Raw genomic sequence first — 21399 nt, 5'->3', positions numbered from 1 at the left:
TATTTTCATAGCCAAGAAATCACTTTTGAGGATTTTAGAGATGTTGTTTGTTTTTTTTTTAAACTAGAAGGGATCATTGAAACTGAATTTATTTCTACAACTTAGAAAAAAAATTTATTTAAGGACAGTGCATTTAAGGTCTGTAAACACAAGGGACATTGTGAATCTCTCCAGCTGAATTTAGGGTTGAGAACAAAATGGAGGCACAAACTAGTTGTTAAGGTACAGGAGAAATCTATTACTGTGTCCTGAGCCATGGTGAAGGAATTCTGTCTTTGTTCTAAAACAGCAGTTTCTTCTAGAGTAACTCACTTGAAATCCTTAAAGTCACTTATGTGCCTTTGGTAGCCTGTAACCTCGATAGATTTTCCTATGGCAGGCCTTTTAAAAATATGAGAATAACCCTACTAGACAGTGGTGTGCTGGCTTTTTAGTGGGGAGGAAGCCCTGATTTGCAGCACTGGTCAGTTCTATTATTTAAATGTTTCCACCATGACCAATTTCAAGCTACCAGGCTTTTTTTTTAAAGTCAGAAACTCAGATTCTAAATAAAAGTAGGATGGTTTCTTTCCTTTGAACAAAGTCTTGCCTCCACTTTCACAGTACCCTTATTTTATCTCAAGCACTGTTGCTATCTAGTCATTGGTTCCCAAACCTGTATGCAGATCAGAATCACTTGGCAGGAGGTATGGGAGGAAGGAGATACATGTATACTTTAGAGCTGATTCATTTTGCTGTACAGTAGAAACTAACACAGCATTGTAAAGCAACTATAGCTAAGCTAAGCTAAGTCGCTTCAGTCGTGTCTGACTCTGTGCGACCCCATAGACGGCAGCCCACCAGGCTCCCCCGTCCCTGGGATTCTCCAGGCAAGAACACTGGAGTGGGTTGTCATTTCCTTCTCCAGTGCATGAAAGTGAAAAGTGAAAGTGAAGTCGCTCAGTCGTGTCCTACTCTTAGCGACCCCATGGACTGCAGCCTACCAGGCTCCTCCGCCCATGGGATTTTCCAGGCAAGAGTACTGGAGTGGGGTGCCATTGCCTTCTCCCAAAGCAACTATATACCCCAACAAAAATTAATCAAAAAATTTAAAAAAAAGAATCATTTGGGAAGGCTTGTTGAAATATGAAATCCCAGAGTCCTGCCCTAGGTCTATTGAATCAGAATCTCCAACAGAAGTGGCGACAGAAATTTGTAGCATCATTGGTGATTCTTATTCAGCCTTCTGGTCTCCAGGTTAGCATGTGATAGCACTACACATGCTATTCCTATTTCCAGGATGAACTCTGTTCACTTTCATTCTTGGACCAAAGGTTTTGAGCTAATTATCATCTATAACTTAGTCTACTTACTGAATTAGCCATATCTCTGGTGGAAAATTCTAAAGGATTACTAAAACTCTGGCTAGACATGTTTTCCTAACTCAATGATAGATGTGAATGTTGATAAGCACTCGTTCAGTTATCTTCTCCCACTTAAGAATGTCTCACTCAGAATCTCTGCCTTTCTGCAACAAAATTTCTGGCAGAATTCTAAGATGTCTGTTTTTCATATAACAATTTCAAAATAAATACCTAGCAATTCCATTCAGAGACACACACCCCCATTCATAGTATACAGATTTATTTACCATAAATACCTCATACTTTAAAGTGAATTATTGTAGTGAGACTGGAATTTATAATAAAATTAGTTTACCACCACATTGACAATTTACTTTACTTCTATATTACATATTCCAGAAGTAGCATTAAACTATTACGTTATGTTGGTATTTAAATGATTATTGAATCCAGTACTTCATGAAGTCCCATCCTTCCCCCTTCTCTGTTCTTTTAACACCACAAGATGTGTTAAATGTTCGATGGGTGGGAAATTGATTGCATGTGGAATATAGACAGCTAGTCCTTGACATTTTTCTATAGAAAATTTCCCTTACTTTAGTGGGACTTGTGGTTTAAAATAGATGTTTGAAGAAATGCTTTGTAGAACAGCATTAGTTCTCTTTTTGGGAAACAGTTACTTTACAATAAATGAATTGACTTTTATGTCAAGATATATTTTTACCTATTGCACACTCTCTTTCCACCTTTAAAGAAAAATCAGCGAATGGAAAAGAAAGTAGAACTCATTCTCTGTCAAACTAAACAACTGCTTGAAAAACTGACATGCCCTTCCTTCCTCCCTGGTGGGACAAAATAAATGTAGTCAACTGCCTTTAGCAGAGAGTGAATAAAAACAAACTTAGTCCCTCTGCCCTAAACCCCAAACCAAATGTTTACCAAGATACTGTCTGGTTACTTGGTTACCATTACCCTATGTAGCCAACTATCTTTGTAAAGAATGAGTTTTATCATCCATTCAAATCTCTTTTGTGTCTTCTTGCCTTTTTTTTTTTTTTTTTTCTTTCTTCTTTCTGGCTTAGATGAAAACTGTTCAGCTGATAGAAATACAAGTGCCTTGAATGGGAACTATTTTGCCACAGACCCTCTTTCCAGCCTTCACAGTCCTATTCAGACATCACCTTCTCATCATGGTCCCAAGAAGATTCACAAGAATCACTCTCTGCTCGTACTCCTATTTAACAAGTATTTCATTCTACCCCTGGCATAGTTATTCTTTACCTTCAAATTGTCTTTGAAGTAAAATTGTTAATCAAATCCAGACTGCCTTACCACAGTATTACCTTCCATTTTTCATTCTTGTACCTGTATTCCAGTCCATCTCAGAAAAGAATTGTTCCCCAAGGGTATTGACATGGATTCCAGGAGTAGCTTAGTGGGTTTTTTCTTTGAAACTGTAGTTTTAGCAAAGCCACATGAGTTTATCTTATGTTGTATAAACAACACAGACATTTTGTTTTATTTTGGAAGTAACTGTGAATGATTCTAGCATAGAATCAATATGAAGTAACTGTTTTTGAAAACAGAACTTTAAATAGAACAGTGACTTGGCAATAAGAGTTGGGAAACTTTAATCTCAGTTTTAAAAAAATCTAGGATGTAAAACCAGAATGTTAAGTAGTCAAAGAGATAGATAAAATGCATATATATATATATTGTAATAATCATACTAGGACTATCCTTTAAAAGATTAAATGACATTAAAATTCACTGTCAAAAGGAGATATTTTATGAACTGATAAATATAAAAGTCACTGAAATTTGGGCAGAGAAATGGGAGAGGTCATTTGTTGCTGTTCAGTCACTTAGTCAGGTCCAACTCTTTGCGACCCCATGGACTGCAGCACACCAAGCTTTGCTGTTCCTCACACCATCACCCAGAGCTTGCTCAAACCCATGTACATCAAGTTGGTGATGCCATCCAACCATCTCATCCTCTTCTCCTCCTGCCTTCAATCTTTCCCAGCCTCAGGGTCTTTCCTAATGAGTCAGCTCTTAGCATCAGGTGGCCAAAGTATTGGAGCTTCAGCTTCAGCATCAGTCCTTCCAATGAACATTCAGGACTGATTTCCTTTAGGATGGATTGGTTTGATCTCCTTGCTGTCCAAGGGACTCTCAAGAATCTTCTCCAGCACTACAGTTCAAAAGCATCAATTCTTCAATGCTTAGCCTTCTTTATGGTCCAATTCTCACATCCATCCATGACTAATGGAAAAACCATAGCTTTGACTAGATGGACCTTTGTTGGCAAAGTAATGTCTCTGTGTTTTAATATGCTGTCTAGGTTTACCATAGCTTTTCTTCCAAGGAGCAAGTGTCTTTTAATTTCCTGGCTACAGTCACCATCTGTAGTGATTTTGGAGCCCAAGAAAATAAAGTCTGTCACTGTTTTCATTGTTTCCTCATCTATTTGCTGTGAAATGATGGGACCAGATGCCATTATCTTAGTTTTTTGAGTGTTGAGTTTTAAGCCAGCTTTTTCACTCTCCTCTTTCACCTTCATCATGAGGCTCTTTAGTTCTTCGCTTTCTGTCATAAGGGTGGTTTCATCTACATATCTAAGGTTATTGATATTTCTCCTGGCAATCTTGAGTCCAGCTTGTGCTTCATCCAGTCCAGCATTTTGCATGATGTACTCTGCGTATAAGTTAAATAAACAGGGTGACAATATACAGCCTTTATGTGCTCCTTTCCCGATTTGAAACCAGTCTGTTGTTCCATGTCCAGTTCTAACTTTTGCTTTTGGAACCAGTCCGTTGTTCTCTAAAATGTCTCTAGGACAATTCACTGAATAAATAAATAATATGCTATTTTGCACTTGATGAGAAGAAGCATTAAATAATCAAATAAACAATGATAAAATATTTAAACTCTCAGAAAACCTAGACAAAATTAGACAGGCTATAAAGAAGAGAGCTAGCATTTGTTGAGTGGCTACTATAGGTCAGACACTGTGCTGGGCAGTTTACATAAGTTTTCCCATTTAGCAATTTTTATGAGTTGGGTGGTATCTATTGTATTTCATAAATGAGGATATCAAGGCTTAAATTGACTATATAATTTGTCCAAGTTCACACAACTGATCAGCACAGAGATTTGAACTCAGGTTTATCTGTTCCCAAAGACTTTGATCCAAAGACCTGTTAAGATCCAAAGAATTTGATTCCACACCACATTGTGACCTAGTTGGTGAAAACAAAAGGAGTAAACAAAGGCAGATAGAATCAGAAATTATATATGTATACTTATATTCTTGGACCTTAAGAACTGCATTTATCTTAAACTTAGTATAACAAAGGTGAAGGTAAATGGAGAGAGCTTCAAATAGACCAACAAAAGAATCAGGAAAAGAGATACTAATAAATAAACATGGAAGAGAATAAATATTCTCAGATCAATGAGGAAACTGCTCAGGGAGAATACAACTTTTTACATATACTTGAAAGGTATAAGGGTACATAAGTGCAAGTTGCTCAGTTGTGTCCGGACTCTTTGCGACCCCATGGACTATATAGTCCATGGAATTCTCCAGGCCAGAATACTAAAGTGGGTAGCCTTTCCCTTCTCCAGGGGATCTTCCAAGCCCAGGGATCAAACCCAGGTCTCCCACATTACAGGTGGACTCTTTACTAGCTTACAAATGGAGTGGCAAAAAAAGAACTGAATTTCCTAGAACAAAGAGTCATAATTAGATATAATTGGTTTGAAAGTGATGAAAGGAATTTCAGATTGATTAATGTGAAAAAAATATTTTGCTGCCAGTGAGAGGATTTATGGGTGGGGAATGTCTCCCACAGAGTTAGAATAAAGAACTTTTTTTACAAATAATAAATAATATTATTTGACCGAGTAGCTCATTAAATGTAGGAAGCAGTCTTGCACTAATGCAGGGAACAGCCTTGCTCTAGGAAGATTCAGAATATTCTCTTCTATTTGGCCATTTCCATTTTTTATGAATTTGTTCTGCTTGTTCTGTTTCTAGTATCTTAGTGTTACTAAAAACCTGTAAAAGAAATAGTATGAGCCTTTTAGGAGGTTCTTGAAAACATAAAATAATTTCCTGGTTGTTGCTCAATAGAGATTGAGTAAGTCCTAAAAATGGGTCAGTCATGGTCCTAGGTTTTGGGGAATACAGAGATGAAAAGACAAGGCCTCTACCTTCTAGGCCTTCACAATATCCTATAGAGATGGCAGTGAGGTGAAAAATCATAATGAAATTACACTGGAGGCCAGAAGACCATCAATCATTAGGAAACATTTATTAACTGACTGTAATTAACCCAGTTTTAAAAAACTCAACACAGATTTACCCAGTGCCTATCATGTGACTGGTCTATCCTATTCATGATACAAACAGCAAGAGTCCCTAACTCCATGTGAACAAGCTATAAATAAATTTACCCAAGTAAATGTGTAAATTAAAAACTGCATTAAGGAAAAAAAAACTACATTAAGTATTAAGAAGGAAGGGGTACCATGACAGTCTAGCAGGGGCTATAAATGGAGTCCATAGGGGTTCTTTCTTCAAAGGAAAAAGGAGTTAGAGATGACTAAGTGGATGGTACCTGAGTGGACTGGGAATACAGAAGGCTGTCTTTAACAAAAAGACAATGGTGTATAATCTAACCAAATCCTCCAAATACAGTGTCCAAAACTGTACCAAAAAGTTTTGCCATAGTAAAATTTGTCTATACACTCAAAAGTACTTCCTTCAATTTTAACTAAAGTAGCAACCCAGGAATATAAAAATCAGCTATTTAGTTCTCTAAGATCTCTTACATATACCCAGAAATAAATAGGAACTGGCTCAGTTACAACTAGTAAACAGGAAAGGAATGATATAGAGATCAAACTGAGGGTCTGAGCAGTGGTCATATAGTAAAGCATTAAAAATAAACAGCCTGGGGACTTCTCTGGCAATCCAGTGGTTAAGATTCTGCAGGGGACATTACAAGGGGTATGGACTGTCCCTTGGTGGGGGAACTAAGATCCTGAATACTGCACAGCATGGCCAAAAATAAATACATAAATAAAAAAATAAGAATTCAGTGGGATTATATCCAAACAATTCAATTCCAAAAATAAATAAATAAAGGGCATGACTTTTGTATTTATTTGCATTACTCATTTAAAAGCTTATAGAAAGGGATTTAAAAAAAAAAAAAAAAAAAAAAAAAAAAAAAAAAGCTTATAGAAGACAGATAGGAAATATACTTAAATACCTTCCATTTATTTTTAAAAATTATTCAATAGAGGCAAGAATGGATAGATATCAGGCATAAATGAATCTCTATCTTTGTGTGGGATGTACAATTCAGGAGACATTGCATTTTAGTAACTGATAGGCAATCTTAATTTAGATTATTTTCTTATTAAGTTTATTCTAGTGTAGTTTTTTAAAGGAATATATACCTTGAATATTGTGGAACTAGCTATCTTTGAATACAATGTGTATAACACTTAAAAAGTGAATAGAAACATGCTCCTTAGGAGAATAAAGGGGTAAAACATATTTTATTTGAGTAAAATTCATGTACAAATTTTTTGTTTATTTTTTATAGCTATCCATCCACTAGCAAAAAAATAGTTGATAGTAGAAGGAAAGGAGAAAATAATGTCAAAAAAATAGACAACTTCATTTTATCTAACGCTTAACTTCACACTTAATATAGTAATGACAGTTCATACTGTCTCCTGTTTGGAGCTGCATCTGAAAGTCATTTCCTGTTCCTTCTAAGAACCTTGGCAGGAAGCTGGGCAACTTTTGAAATGGCTTTGGTATTAGAAATTCCCCATCAGAAATTTTGTAGGGCCTTGGCCTTTTCAGGAGAAAACAATGTTGGGAGGCTGGAAGGTGCTGCTGAAGGCATGGTTGCTGAGCAGTGGGGAAAAAGCTTCACGAGCAGCTTCTTTCCCAGCTGAGAGCCGTGACCTTGGAGTTCTGTTTTTAGAAAAGCTAAATCAGAAGCAAATACTTCCAGGGTATTTTGCTCCCAGTATAGCTTCTACTAACAAAGTGGCAAAAGCTAGAGCCATCAGGTAATACTAAGAAGTCCTGACAATTTAAAAAATAGTGAGATGCTAAACTCAGCAGGTGGTTTCTGTGGTTCCCAAGGTGGTTCCCACACTTGGCATCCTGGATCACTCTTTGAATGAATGATACGCAGACTCATTGAGCTGCAGTGAAGGTGGGAATAAAGGTGAAAAGGCAGCAATGGTCTCTACCACCAAAGGCTTTAGCAATCCCATCAGAATAAAGGAAGCCATAGCTCTTCCATTATATTCCTGGCCATTCTGTATCCATGTTGACATGCTTATTATGTTCATGCAGATTGACAGCTGTGACTCTTGTCCTACATTCCATTGCAGGGTATCTCCCTATAAGCAGCAGGACCATGGATAATACCCTACTTTTTCTCAACATACTTTGACCCACAAAATAAGAGTGATAGCTGATTAATTTTCTTTTAAGCAGAGAAGGGAACATGTAACAGGGCGAGTAACCTAGAGGACTTAGATTAGTCAAGAAAGCTATTTGCCACCGATTCCTTCCAGGTACAAAGCAAGGAATTTCAGCCTGTTTTGAAAGCCAGTTAGATAATTAATTTCCTTAAAAAAACTCATATCTTTAATGAGGCAGTTTTTATTCTTTCCTCTGTGCTTCCATGCACCCTGGTCTACCTCTGTTCTAACACTTACTGCCCTGGTGGCTCAGTGGTAAAGAAGCCACCTGTAGTGCAGGAGACATGGGAAGATCCCTGGAGAAGGAATTGGCAACCCACTCCAGTATTCTTGTTCTGGAAATCCCACGGACAGAGGAGCCTGGAGGGCTACAGCCCATGGGGTCTCAAAGTTGGACACGACTTAGCGACTTAGCAACAACAATTTATTTACATATCTCTCGAAGAGATATGACTCTCTATTTGTCTTTGTATCTTCATCTCCTAGCATAGTTCATGTTAACACCAAAGCTCAATAACTCTTTGGTAAAGGTTTGATGAATAAATGAATAAATGGTGGACATTTAAAGCTGGTATGTTTCATGCAGATAACAATAACAGTGATTATCTAAGCATAGTTCAGTTCAGTTCAGTCGCTCAGTAGTGTCCGACTCTTTGCGACCCCATGAATCGCAGCACTGCCAGGCTTCCCCGTCCATCACCAACTCCCGGAGTTCACTCAGACTCAAGTTCATCGAGTCAGTGATGCCATCCAGCCATCTCATCCTCTGGCGTCCCCTTACATAAGGTGCCACTAATGCCTGAAACATTGCTACATATATACATTATCTCATTTAGTCCTCAAAGAAACAATTCTGTAGCATAGGTATTATTACTCTTCTTTCATGAGTGAGAAAATTGAGACTTGAGGGGGTTAATTTCACAGTTATATAAGGAGTAAGCCACATAACCAGAATTTGAACTCTTAGTCTGACTCTCTAAGTTTTTGCCATTACCAACTCTATTAGATTGTCTTTGTATTGTAGGTTATGTCTTCCTGAGACATTACAGGTACTTTCCAAACAGTTGTATTTATCGTCAGCCTTTGTGATTGAAACAGATATTAGTTTCAGAGCCTTATATATACACAAGGTTATTTTAAAAGTCTTCATCTATTGTTCTATTTGTAGTTACCTTTTCTAAGGAAAAAACCGCCTCTGTCCTCACTCTTGTCTGTACATGCTCTGTGGAGGGACAATACATCACAAAATAGATGTGGTGCTACTAATACGTATCTGTAAATAAGATCTGTACAACATTTAGCAATTATTTAAATTCATTATTTGAAGGAAAATTGTTGTGAAATCTTTTGTGAAGTACTCGTTTCCTCTATCTCATCTGTTCTGGAAATTTTGTGTTACTGTGTCATGTGTTCTTATAACAGGACATACCAGACAGAACATACTGTTTAAAATAAGTTGTTTCATTATTAATGAAATCTTGTGACAATAATGAGGAATTAAAATGACATTTAAAAATAATTTTGCTTTGTCAGTATGGTTGTATGAGAGCAGCCTAGGGTGAGCTTTCTTTTGGGAGGTAGTGGTATTAATAATTACTCCAGTAATAATTTGCTTCCTAGATAGACCACATAGCCTCTAAATATTGGGTTGGCCAAAAAGTTCATTCAGGGTTTTGTATAAGATGTTACAGAAAAACCTGAACGAACTTTTTGGCCAACCCAGTATATCTGGTTACTACTCAAAGCACTGTTGGGAACAATTTACCAACAATTTTGGCTGTCGGGAACAATTTACCACAGCTGAATACCCCCCCCCCCCCCCAAATGATAATGAAACTAATAATTAAGTTTAGAATAATAGTATATGGTGTCAGTTCAATCTCTGCTATTGGGTTTTGTGTCTAACAAGGAGAAGACAAAACTGAAGTCAAGGGTTTATGTCACTCTGGGTTCTAATTTTTTTTTAAATGTATTTATTTGGCTGCTCCAGATCTTAGCTGCGGCATTACGGGGTCTTTAGTTGTGGCATGTGAACTCCTAGTTGCAGCACGTGGGGTCTTCCCAGACCAGTGATCAAACACATGTCTTCAGCATTGGCAGGTGGATTCTTTACCACCGAACCACCAGGAAAGCCCCCTTGGTTTTAATTTGATATTCACCATAATGAATGTATAAAATGTAAGTGTTTGGGTTGAATTTTAGAGTCAACAATTAGTAAGTTATTGATTTACACAATTAGTAAATTATTGATTCTAAAATTCAACCCAAGCACTTACTATTTATGTTGGAAGATCATAACCTGAACTGGAATCTAAGAAGAACCTTCCCTCCTCCTCCCAAACAAGGAGAAAATATACTTCCATTTTGGAAGAAAATAAGAAATGTAGATTATGTATGTAATAGATATTGCTTGCCATAGAAACTTCAGGAGATAGGTATGCAAGGCGAGCCTCAGTGTGCATTCTGAAAAAGTATGCCATGAAAGGTGTCAGGAGCTTTTGCCTGGAGCTAATTCTGCATAGTTTCCTAATGGTATTTTTATCTTTTATTTATGTGAAAAGTCACATTGACAGAAATCCACTAGCATGTGTAATAGAATCACATTCTTCTCTGGCCATTCCTGAAATGTGTGTAGGTTTTAAAATATATGGCAGTACAGAGAGGTCAAATCGTAGAAAGGACTGGATTTTCCCATAAGAGTAAAAGACAGCGGTGGTAGTGGTGGAATACCATATAATACAATAGACGAGTCCTACCTTGTCTTTCTTCTGGTCCCCTGTCTGCTGTCAAGAACTAAGTTGACTTAACTGAGTGATACGGTAACTATTGGTTTAGTTACCTCAAAATGATGAAAAGTTTCTATTGGATTATGGGACTTAATTTAGCATTTTGATACATTCATGTTACATACTGTATAATCTCTCCAAATTATTTAACTAAAAACAAATGAAAAATCAAAAATACTTTGCTATCAAGAGGAAATGCTGAATGTTTTCATAACAAAACCCAACCAAAAGAAAAAAAAATCAGGGGATTTAATGTCAGCAATCACCATAACTGTATGAACCGAAATAAAGTTGGTCTCCTGAAAAACTCAGTGTTTTAGAGGCAGAATGTTTACTTTTCTCCTTGCATTAGATAAGTTTTTTTAATCTTCTAATAATTATTCTTCTAAATTCTGGATATCTTTAAGAGCCAAAAATATCAAATCGGTGCCTGGAAGTCTGTTCAGTATTTAACACACAGTAAGTGCTCATTAAATGTCTATTGAATAAGTGAACAGATAAATAAATGCTGCCTTAAACAAACACACACATTTATCTTTTCAAGCAATGTCAATTATGGTGTTTTCCTCTGCTGCCCTTTGTAAATAGCTTTTTCATCACTGCCTTTTAATTCAAATAAACCATCTTTTATTGAGTAGCTGGAATCTGCTATTTGCTAGCTGCCTGTTAAGTCCTAGGGACATACACTGCTGCTGCTGCTGCTGCTAAGTCGCTTCAGTCGTGTCTGACTCTGTGCGACCCCATAGACGGCAGCCTACCAGGCTCCCCCATCCCTGGGATTCTCCAGGCAAGAACACTGGAGTGGGTTGCCATTTCCTTCTCCAAGGGACATACACTATGACTCATTTAATTCTTAATACAACCTGGTAAAATAGAAACGTGAGGCTCATAAAGATAAAAACATTTAGCTTGGAGTTGAACCCAAGTCTCTCCACTGAAGACTTCCGGAGGTAGGTGAGTGAAACCCATGCTCACCTTCAAGGAATTTACATACTGGTTGGTCAGAGAAAAGTAGACGCCTGACTGTCTGAAATGCAAAGTAGAAGTGAGCAGAGCTATAACAAGAAATGCTATTTTTAAAGCACCAAGAGGTTTCAAATAAAGGATGAAATCATATTCAACTATGTTGAAATAGGGAATGATTTCTAAGGTAAACTTGCCCATTAGATGGATAAATGGAATGGCTGCTTTGGGCTTCATACTTGGTGGGGTGGGAGGGGGTTGCAGCGGGAAGGGTGCTGCATCTTTTCTGAATATCACTGAATTTCAACTGTGAGGTTCTGTCTTTATAAGAAAGATGCAAACAGGGCTTCTACCATGAGCACTTCCACTATTCCAAATCGTTGAATCATTTTGACCATGGCCTTCCAGAGACAACCTTTAGGGTTGACACTTGAATAGATCTTAAAGGATGTGTAGAATTTTGAAAGATAGATGTAGGAGAAAAGATTTCCCTATTGGGATTCATAAAGAGCAGGAAAGATTGGGGTTCCACTTAATTAGAATAAAGGCTAACTGCAAGAATTCATCTCATTCAATTAGAATAAGGGCTGTACGCAAGAGAGTAATGAGAAGTTAAAGTAGGAAAGTGGGCTAGGGCCATAATATGAAGGACATTAAATATTTGACTAAGGAGTAGTTGTGTTTTGTAAACTACAAATGCTTCATACACATTAGAATTATTAACTAACACATGTTGGTTGAGTGAGCAAGTAAATGAATAGTCCCAAGAAGATAATTTATACCTTTTGTTTTTAAAAAGGGCAATATTCCATGTTCTTATTTTAGTGGTTCTCAACCAAGGAGAGCATAAGAGAGGAAAGGAAGGGTATGTTTCACAGATACAACAAGTATAGAATTTTTGCAGACTTCTCACATTCCTGCTGGTTTGAAAACTACTACCCTAATGATTATAGGCTTAACAAAATGAGGGAGATCTAAACAGAATGCTGCTGCTGCTACTGCTAAGTCGCTTCAGTTGTGTCCAACTCTGTGCGACCCCATAGACGGCAGCCCACCAGGCTCCCCCGTCCCTGGGACATCTCCAGGCAAGAACACTGGAGTGGGTTGCTATTTCCTTCCCCAATGCATGAAAGTGAAAAGTGAAAGTGAAGTTGCTTAGTCGTGTTGGACTCTTAGCGACCCCATGCACTGCAGCCTACAAGGCTCCTCCATCAGTGGGATTTTCCAGGCAAGAGTACTGGAGTGGGTTGCCATTGCCTTCTCTGCTGAACAGAATACTATGCCATTAATACCTCCATTTCTTCAGATCCTGCTCTTCCAAGTCACCAATGCCCTCCTATGTGACAACATTACTGTCCTATTATATATCTTATGTGACTTACACATTCTGCTTTGTTTGACATTGTTAATCACTTGAAACTTTCTCATCCTTTGGTTTCCATAACACCTACTTGATTCTTCTCCCTTTCTATCTGGTCCTTATCTGCTTCACAAGTTACTGCTCCTCCACTGCCTGGACTATGTGGGTGTTCACCAGTGTTCCACTTTGGTTATCTTCTTACTTTGTATACTATCTCTGGGAAATCTCATCCAGTAGTCCTAGGTTCAATTCTCATCTTCTGACAATTCTCAAAACTGTATTTGTTACTCCAACCTTCTATTACACTTCAGATTATTATTTCCAGTTGCTTGGTATAACTTATTGGGCTTCCCTGGTGGCTCAAATGGTGAAGATTCCACCTGCAATACAGGAGACCTGGGTTTGATCACTGAGTTGGGAAGATGCCCTGAATCGCCCATGGCAATTCACTCCAGTATTCTTGCCTAGAGAATACCCATGAACAGAGGAGCCTGGTGGGCTATAGTCCACGGGATCGCAAAGATTTGGACATGACTGAGCAGCTAAGCACATACATACACAGTATAACTTAGTGTATTCTTCAGACATCTCAATATGTCTAACCCTGAACTCATCTTTTTCTCCTTCTCTTCCTTATCTCCACCCCAACATGGATTCACCTACCCCAACCTGCTCTATTCACTTTCATAAACTAGAAACCTTAAAATCTTCCTCAGTTTCTATTGTCCCTCAACAGTGCATTCTTCCTCATCATCCAGCCCCTGAATCCTATCAATTCAATATTTTAAAAGTTTTTCACATCCAACCTTTTCTCCTGTTCCTTCATCTGCTGTCTTAGTTCAATTCCTTGTTTTCTCTCATTTGTTTGGTTTCCCTGACATTAGCCTCTCCCTACTGTAGTCTCTTTATGATGTCACCAAAGTAACTGTCAAAATTAAATTCTAACCATGTCATAATTCTGCTCTTTTTTTTTTTAAAAAAAAACAATTTGCTTCCTATGATTCTTTATACCCATAAGACAAAATTCAACTTCTTAGGTTAGGTTCTGCCATGGTCTGGCTCCAAACCTAACTCAACACTTTTTCTTCTGCCTCATCAGTTGGGAAGATCCCCTGGAGAAGGAAATGACAACCCACTCCAGTATTCTTGCCTGGAAAAATCCCATGGACAGAGAAGCCTGGTGGGATATAGTCCATGGAGACATGACTTAGTGACTAAACAACAACAATGGTATCAGTTCCAACTGCTTTCCCCTAAATGTACACTCTACACACACTAAACTTCTTACATTCCCCAAATAGGCCCTTTCACATACGACTTGCACAGCCTAGAATGACCTTCAGGTCAATTCCATAAATTCTTATTTGGGCATCTACTATATTCTGGACTCTGTTCTGGAGTATAGAAAGCCAAAATAAGAAGATAAAGACGCTTCTGTCAATGAGTTCAGAGTCTAGTAATAAGGGAGACAGGCACATAAACAAATAATAATGATGCACTGTGATACACACAAAATAGAAATACATACAAAGAACAGAGGCAGTGTAGAAGAAAGAGTGGTTAACTATCTCGAAGGCATGAAGGAGGCTGAAACTGTCACAGCATTGTTAGTCAGCTGTTGCATATGTACTAAGTTGCGCCCACCAGGCTTCTCTGTCCATAGGGCTGAGGAGAAGGACTCTTGATTAATATAAAGAACTTGCAGAAATGGTGATTATAGATTCTAGTCTGAGGAGCTGTCTTAGCCTATGCAGGCTGTTATAACAAAATATCATAGACTAGGTGGCTTAAGGGCTTTCCAGATGGCTCAGTGGTAAAGAATCCGTCTGCCAAAGCAGGAGCCACAGGGTATGCATGTTCAGTCCCTGGGAAGATCCCCTGGAGGAGGAAATGGCAACACACTCCAGTATTCTTGCCTGGAGAATCTCAGGGAGAGAGGAGTCTGGCAGGCTACAGTCCGCAGGGTTGCAAAGAGTTGGATACAACTGAAGCAACTTAGCAGACAGGCAGGCAGGTGGCTTAAACATAAACATTTGTTTCTCACAGTTCTGAAGGTTTAAGTCTGCAATATGATGCCAGTAATGGCCCGGTTCTGGTGAGAGCTCTCTTCCGGGTTGCAGACTGCCAACTTCTGTTGTTGCCTCACATCCTTCTCAAGGAAGAGAGCTCTGCGCTCTTTTTCCCTTATAAGGGTACCAATATCATCTCCCCTAAACTGTATCCAAACCTCCCAAAGGCTTCCCACCTCTTAATACCATCGCAGTGGGGATTAGGCTCCAACATGCAAATATAGTGGGAAGGACACAAACATTCAGCAAATCAAATCAAGCTTTCTTCCTGTGCCACATCTGAACTCTCCTAGTTGTATAGAACTGAAGAAACAACCATTTTGTCTGAAGTCACTATGAATTCATGACTACTAATCTCAAAAGGTGCCCTTTATGCTGCTGGCAATTATACTTCACTTCCTAAGTCTCTCAGTCACTTTCCCACTCCCATTCTTCGTCATCTTTCTCACCTGATGACATAGTTTTCTATTTCATCCAGAAAACAAGCAGTCAGAAGAAAAGTCCCAGCTCCCACCATGGCGTTTATCCACTTCCCTGCATTTGTATCCACATGCTCTGCCTTCCATCTTATTACTATGAACTAATTATGCTTTTACCCAAGGCCAACACCTCCTCTTCTACACCAAATCCCATCCTTTTGTCCTTACCCAAGTATGCCCAAATATCCCTTTTAAAATTCTCCCATCTCTCTTTTACTCATCAGTTTTCCCCTTTCTACTGGATCTTTTCCAACATCAAGCATGCTGTAATTTCTCCCAGCTTAAAACAAACACAACAGACAAAAACTGAAACCTTCACTTCAGTTCCTATCTCCAATTTAAGCTACCACTACATTTCTGTGCCCTTATAGAAAAGCTCTCAATAGCGCTCTCTGTTTTCATGCTCAAATTCCTCTACTCCTATTCTCTCCTGAGTTTTCTTCAATGAGGTTCACTACTCACTATTACACTGAAACTGTTCCTGTCATGGACACCAGTGGTCTTCATGCTGTCAGGTGCATTGATCCATTCCTGCCCCTCATCTGCTTGGACTCACAGCATTTAACACAGTTGATGTTGCCCACCTCCTTGGAGCTTCGGCTTCCAGAACACCATGCACTCATGATTTTTTTTTCTTTCTCACTAACTGCTTCTTCTTTGTCTTCTTTGCTTATTCATCCTCATCACCCCAGACAAAAAGCCGTTCATATTAATGCCTTTAATTTAATGATAAATTAGGTGGTTTAGCAGCAGATGTGCTTTTCTGATGATGTCTTCTTATCTGCAGTTTAATTAGCTTTCACTCGCTGAGCATACATTAAGTGGGTAAAGGAGGAGCCTCAGAGATGTGCTGTGTGGTGAGAGGAAACAGCTGGGGACCAATCTTTGCAGATAACCAGTTGACTCATTGGTGCTTCTGTGTCTTCTCTGTTGTAGCGTGTTCCTGTCATCCAGTTGGATCAGCTGTCCTTCCTTTCAGCTCGGTGACCTTCTGTGACCCCAGCAATGGTGACTGCCCGTGCAAGCCTGGGGTGGCAGGGCCACATTGTGAGAGGTGTATGGTGGGGTACTGGGGCTTCGGAGACTACGGCTGCCGGCCTTGTGACTGTGCGGGGAGCTGCGACCCTCATACAGGAGACTGCCTCAGCAGGTGAACAGGCAGGGCTCTTGCTCTCATCTGTGTCTTTCACATTCTTTTGAAGATCTGATGGTGATCTGGAAAACCTTACATGCCACTGGAGGAGCAAAGATGTAGTTTCACATCTCTTTAAAGAGTTTTTGTCAAATTGCAGAATCAAGGAAATTGTGCTTGCAAGATTCTAGAGATGGTCTGGTTCATTTTGCAAGGTGAATTATTCTTTTTAACAATAGGCCCTTTATGATACTATTTATTTCTGAAAAGTGAAAAGATAGGAAGATAGCTGACAAGGTTTAAATCCCTATAAATACATTCATTTAATTTAAGTTCTAAGAGATTCCTTAATAGGTTCTTCATCGTTTTCTATTTTATTAGCAGCACAGACATAGACTGGTATCATGAAGTTCCTGACTTCCATTCCATGCACAATAAGAGTGAGCCAACCTGGGATTGGAAGGATGAGCAAGGATTTTCTGCACTTCGACATTCAGGTGGGACAAGAGGTATAATTAGAGATGATATTTCTGGGTCTGGTCTCGAGTAGCAGTGATCCATGACAAACCAGAGAACAGATTTTGAATCTTATAAGGGGAATGCTTTAGTTCTGAGGTTAACCAGGTAGTGAACCCCATAAGTATAAAACTATTAAATATAAAACAAGCTTTTTAAATTTTCTTATTGGTAGAGTAACATATAGTTAGAGTAAAAAATTGGAAAACAGAAAATATCAAGTAAAAAAATACCCAAATCTCACTATCCCACTCTTGGTACTTTGTTGTGTTTCCTTCTCTCTAAAATATACTGTTTTGATGGAAATGTACAGATCCATTTAAAAGAAAAATATTCTTATAGACCGAGTGTAACTCAGTATGTACAAAGCAAAAACTAGCTGTGACTGCCTTATGTTTATAGCATAAAGCAAAAACTAGCTGTGAACGCCTTATGTTTATAGCTTTGTTACAACTCTAAAAGTAATTTTATAGACTAAATATAAGCCAAATAAAACTAATAAAATTCATGTTAACAACATTAATTGAATATGAAACATGATTTTTACTGAAGTCAAAACACTGTTTACTATATAAAGATGATTCTTTGAGCTTATCAAGTCTATACTATTTCTTCTGATTCAGTTTTGCTGTGATATTTATCTGCTCTGTCATTTGAGGAGCATGCTGTAATATTGGTGTGAATACATAATTTCTGGGTTTATCCTGTCTGTATTCTTTTCTCATAGAAAATCAAGTGTTTCTATTTAGCACCGACTTACTCTTATCAAAAATACAAATGTGGACAAAAAATCTTGTCAGCATTTGGCTATAAAGTGATCACCAAATCATCCAAATAAAACTTAAAATAAGTTTTAAAATATTTTTATTATTAAACATTACAAACACCAAAACTATGATATGAACACCCATATGAACACCTTGTAATGCTATCAAATCTTAATTTTGCAATAATTATCTCATGTGCTAAGTCACTTCAGTTGTGTCCGACTCTTTGTGACCCTATAGACTTAGCCCACCAGGGATTCTCCAGGCAAGAATACTAGAGTGGGCTGCCATGTCCTCCTCCAGGGGATCTTCCTGATTTAGGGATTGAACCCACATCTCTTGTGTCTCCTGGATTGGCAAATGGGTTCTTTACCACTAGTGCCACCTGGGAAGCCATATTTTCATTTAAATTATAAGATATTACAGATACATTTGAAGCCCTAGGTGTACCAATCTACAAACTCAATTAGCCTTCCTTATGCCATAGAATAACCACTAACCTGAATTTTGGTGTTCACCATACACTTTCATATTTTTACTATTTTACTATACATATAGTAAATAGTGAGCTTCCCTGGTGGCTTAGACGGTAAAGCGTCTGCCTGCAATGCAGGAGACTCGAGTTTGATCCCTGGGTTGGGAAGATCCCGTGGAGAAGGAAATGGCAACCCACTCCAGTACTCCTACCTGGAAAATTCCATGGACTGAGGAGCCTGTTAGGCTACAGTCCATGGGGTCGCAAAGAGTCGGATACAACTGAGCGACCTCACTTTCACTTTCACTTTCATCAGATCAGATCAGATCAGTCGCTCAGTCATGTCCGACTCTTTGCAACCCCATAAATCACAGCAGGCCAGGCCTCCCTGTCCATCACCAACTCCCAGAGTTCACTCAGACTCACGTCCATTGAGTCAGTGATGCCATCCAGCCATCTCATCCTCTGTCGTCCCCTTCTCTTCCTGCCCCCAATCCCTCCCAGCATCAGAGTCTTTTCCAATGAGTCAACTCTTCGTATGAGGTGGCCAAAGTACTGGAGTTTCAGCTTTAGCATCATTCCTTCCAAAGAAATCCCAGGGCTGATCTCCTTCAGAATGGACTGGTTGGATCTCCTTGCAGTCCAAGGGACTCTCAAGAGTCTTCTCCAACACCACAGTTCAAAAGCATCAATTCTTTGGTGCTCAGCCTTCTTCACAGTCCAACTCTCACATCCATACATGACCACAGGAAAAACCATAGTCTTGACTAGACGAACCTTTGTTGGCAAAGTAATGTCTCTGCTTTTGAATATGCTATCTAGGTTGGTCATAACTTTCCTTCCAAGGAGTAAGCGTCTTTTAATTTCATGGCTGCAGTCACCATCTGCAGTGATTTTGGAGCCCAGAAAAATAAAGTCCGACACTGTTTCCACTGTTTCCCCATCTATTTCCCATGAAGTGGTGGGACCAGATGCCATGATCTTCGTTTTCTGAATGTTGAGCTTTAAGCCAACTTTTTCACTCTCCACTTTCACTGTCATCAAGAGGCTTTTTAGTTCCTCTTCACTTTCTGCCATAAGGGTGGTGTTATCTGCATATATGAGGTTATTGATATTTCTCCCAGCGATCTTGATTCCAGCTTGTGTTTCTTCCAGTCCAGCGTTTCTCATGATGTACTCTGCATATAAGTTAAATAAACAGGGTGACAATATACAGCCTTGATGAACTCCTTTTCCTATTCACTTTCATAGTAAATAGTATATAATTAGTATAATATATAATATTTTAAAAATCTTATGTACATGATAACTTACCTACCCCTTAAAATTATTTTTACTTAAATGTGTACTTTTTTTTAGATTTATCCATTTTTATTCTCCCATTGTTTGCCATTTAGGTTATCTCCAATTTCCAGTTTTCCACTATTACATACAGTGCTACCATGAATATTTTCCTACATATGTTATATTGTGTACTTGAGAAGGAGTTTCACTAGATCAGGCAAACTACAGCCCTCAGGCCAAATCTGGCCTGCCTTATACTTTTCTGCAGGCTAAAGTTTCATCACTTCATGGGAAATAGATGGGGAAACAGTGGAAACAGTTTTTTTTCAGACTTTATTTTTGGTGATTGCAGCCATGAAATTAAAAGATGCTTACTCCTTGGAAGGAAAGTTATGACCAACCTAGATAGCATATTCAAAAGCAGAGACATTACTTTGCCAACAAAGGTCCATCTAGTCAAGGCTATGGTTTTTCCTGTGGTCATGTATGGATATGCAAGTTAGACTGTGAAGAAAGCTGAGCACCGAAGAATTGATGCTTTTGAACTGTGGTGTTGGAGAAGACTACTGAGAGTCCCTTGGACTGCAAGGAGATCCAACCAGTCCATTCTAAAGGAGATCAGTCCTGGGTGTTCTTTGGAAGGAATGATGCTAAAGCTGAAACTCCAGGACTTTGGCCACCTCATATGAAGAGTTGACTCATTGGAAAAGACTCTGATGCTGGGAGGGATTGGGGGCAGGAGGAGAAGGAGACAACAGAGGATGAGATGGCTGGATGGCATCACTGACTCAATGGACATGAGTCTGAGTGAACTCCGGGAGTTGGTGATGGATAGGGAGGGCTGGCATGCTGCAATTCATGGGGTCGAAAAGAGTCAGAGACAACTGAGCGACTGAACTGAACTGAAAGCTAACTGCTCTAAGGTTTAAACAGTTACACTTTAAGTGGTTACATAAATACCTACATAAAATCCTTAATTTCTCCCTGTGGCTCACAAAGTCTATAATGTTTATTATCTGATCCCTGTTCTAGGATACAACCTCATTTTGTTGAGTCTCAAGTGTTCAATTCAGTCGCTCAGCTATGGCTGACTCTTTGCAACCCCATGGACTGCAGCTTGCCAGGCCTCCCTGTCCATCACCAATTGCCATAGTTCACTCAAACTCATGTCCATTGAGTCGATGATGCCATCCAACCATCTCACCCTCTGTCATCCCCTTCTCCTCCGCCTTCAGTCTTTCCCAGCATCAGGGTCTTTTCAAATGAATCAGTTCTTTGCATCAGGTGGCCAAAGTATTGGAATTTCAGCTTTAGTATCAGTCCTTCCAATGAATATTCAGGACAGATTTCCTTAGGATGGACTGGTTGGATCTCCTTGAAGTCCAAGGGACTCTCAAGAGTCTTCTCCAACACCACAGTTCAAAAGCATCAATTCTTCAATGCTCAGCCTTCTTTATGGTCCAACTCTCACATCCATACATGACTAAAGGAAAAACCATAGCTTTGACTAGACAGACCTTTGTTGGCAAAGTAACGTCTCTGCGTTTTCTTCCAAGGAGCAAGTGTCTTTTAATATCATGGCGGCACTCACCATCTGCAGTGATTTTGGAGCCCCCCAAAATAAAATCTCTCACTGTTTCCACTCTTTCCCTATCTATTTGCTATGAAGTGGTGGACCAGATCTTAGTTTTCTGAATGTTGAG

The 21399-nt window shown here is 38.9% G+C and overlaps 1 protein-coding gene and 1 long non-coding RNA gene across 7 annotated transcripts in view; one reads left to right on the top strand and one right to left on the bottom strand.

The window, feature by feature from the left end:
- Positions 1-16445, bottom strand: part of LOC139183150 (uncharacterized) — a 107651-nt gene extending 91206 nt beyond the window's left edge. The window contains exon 1 of one of the 2 annotated variants that reach the window (XR_011566644.1): positions 16107-16445. This is a non-coding gene — a long non-coding RNA (uncharacterized lncRNA). The remainder of the gene's footprint in view (positions 1-16106) is intronic. The other variant, XR_011566645.1, reaches the window with a different exon arrangement.
- NTN4 (netrin 4) overlaps positions 1-21399 on the top strand; it is a 130206-nt gene that overhangs the window by 95252 nt on the left and 13555 nt on the right. For 2 of the 5 annotated variants that reach the window (XM_070789557.1, XM_019961108.2), the window contains 2 exons: positions 16459-16672; positions 17036-17163. In XM_070789557.1, coding sequence (XP_070645658.1) covers positions 16459-16672; positions 17036-17163 — 342 coding nt within the window. The remainder of the gene's footprint in view (positions 1-16458; positions 16673-17035; positions 17164-21399) is intronic. The other 3 variants (XM_019961111.2, XM_019961109.2, XM_019961110.2) reach the window with 3 other exon arrangements.

Source organism: Bos indicus, chromosome 5 (assembly GCF_029378745.1).
Source record: "Bos indicus isolate NIAB-ARS_2022 breed Sahiwal x Tharparkar chromosome 5, NIAB-ARS_B.indTharparkar_mat_pri_1.0, whole genome shotgun sequence".
NCBI classification, from domain to species: Eukaryota; Metazoa; Chordata; class Mammalia; order Artiodactyla; family Bovidae; genus Bos; species Bos indicus.
Note: the sequence above shows the minus strand (reverse complement) of the source record. Positions and strands in the feature narration are given on the sequence as shown.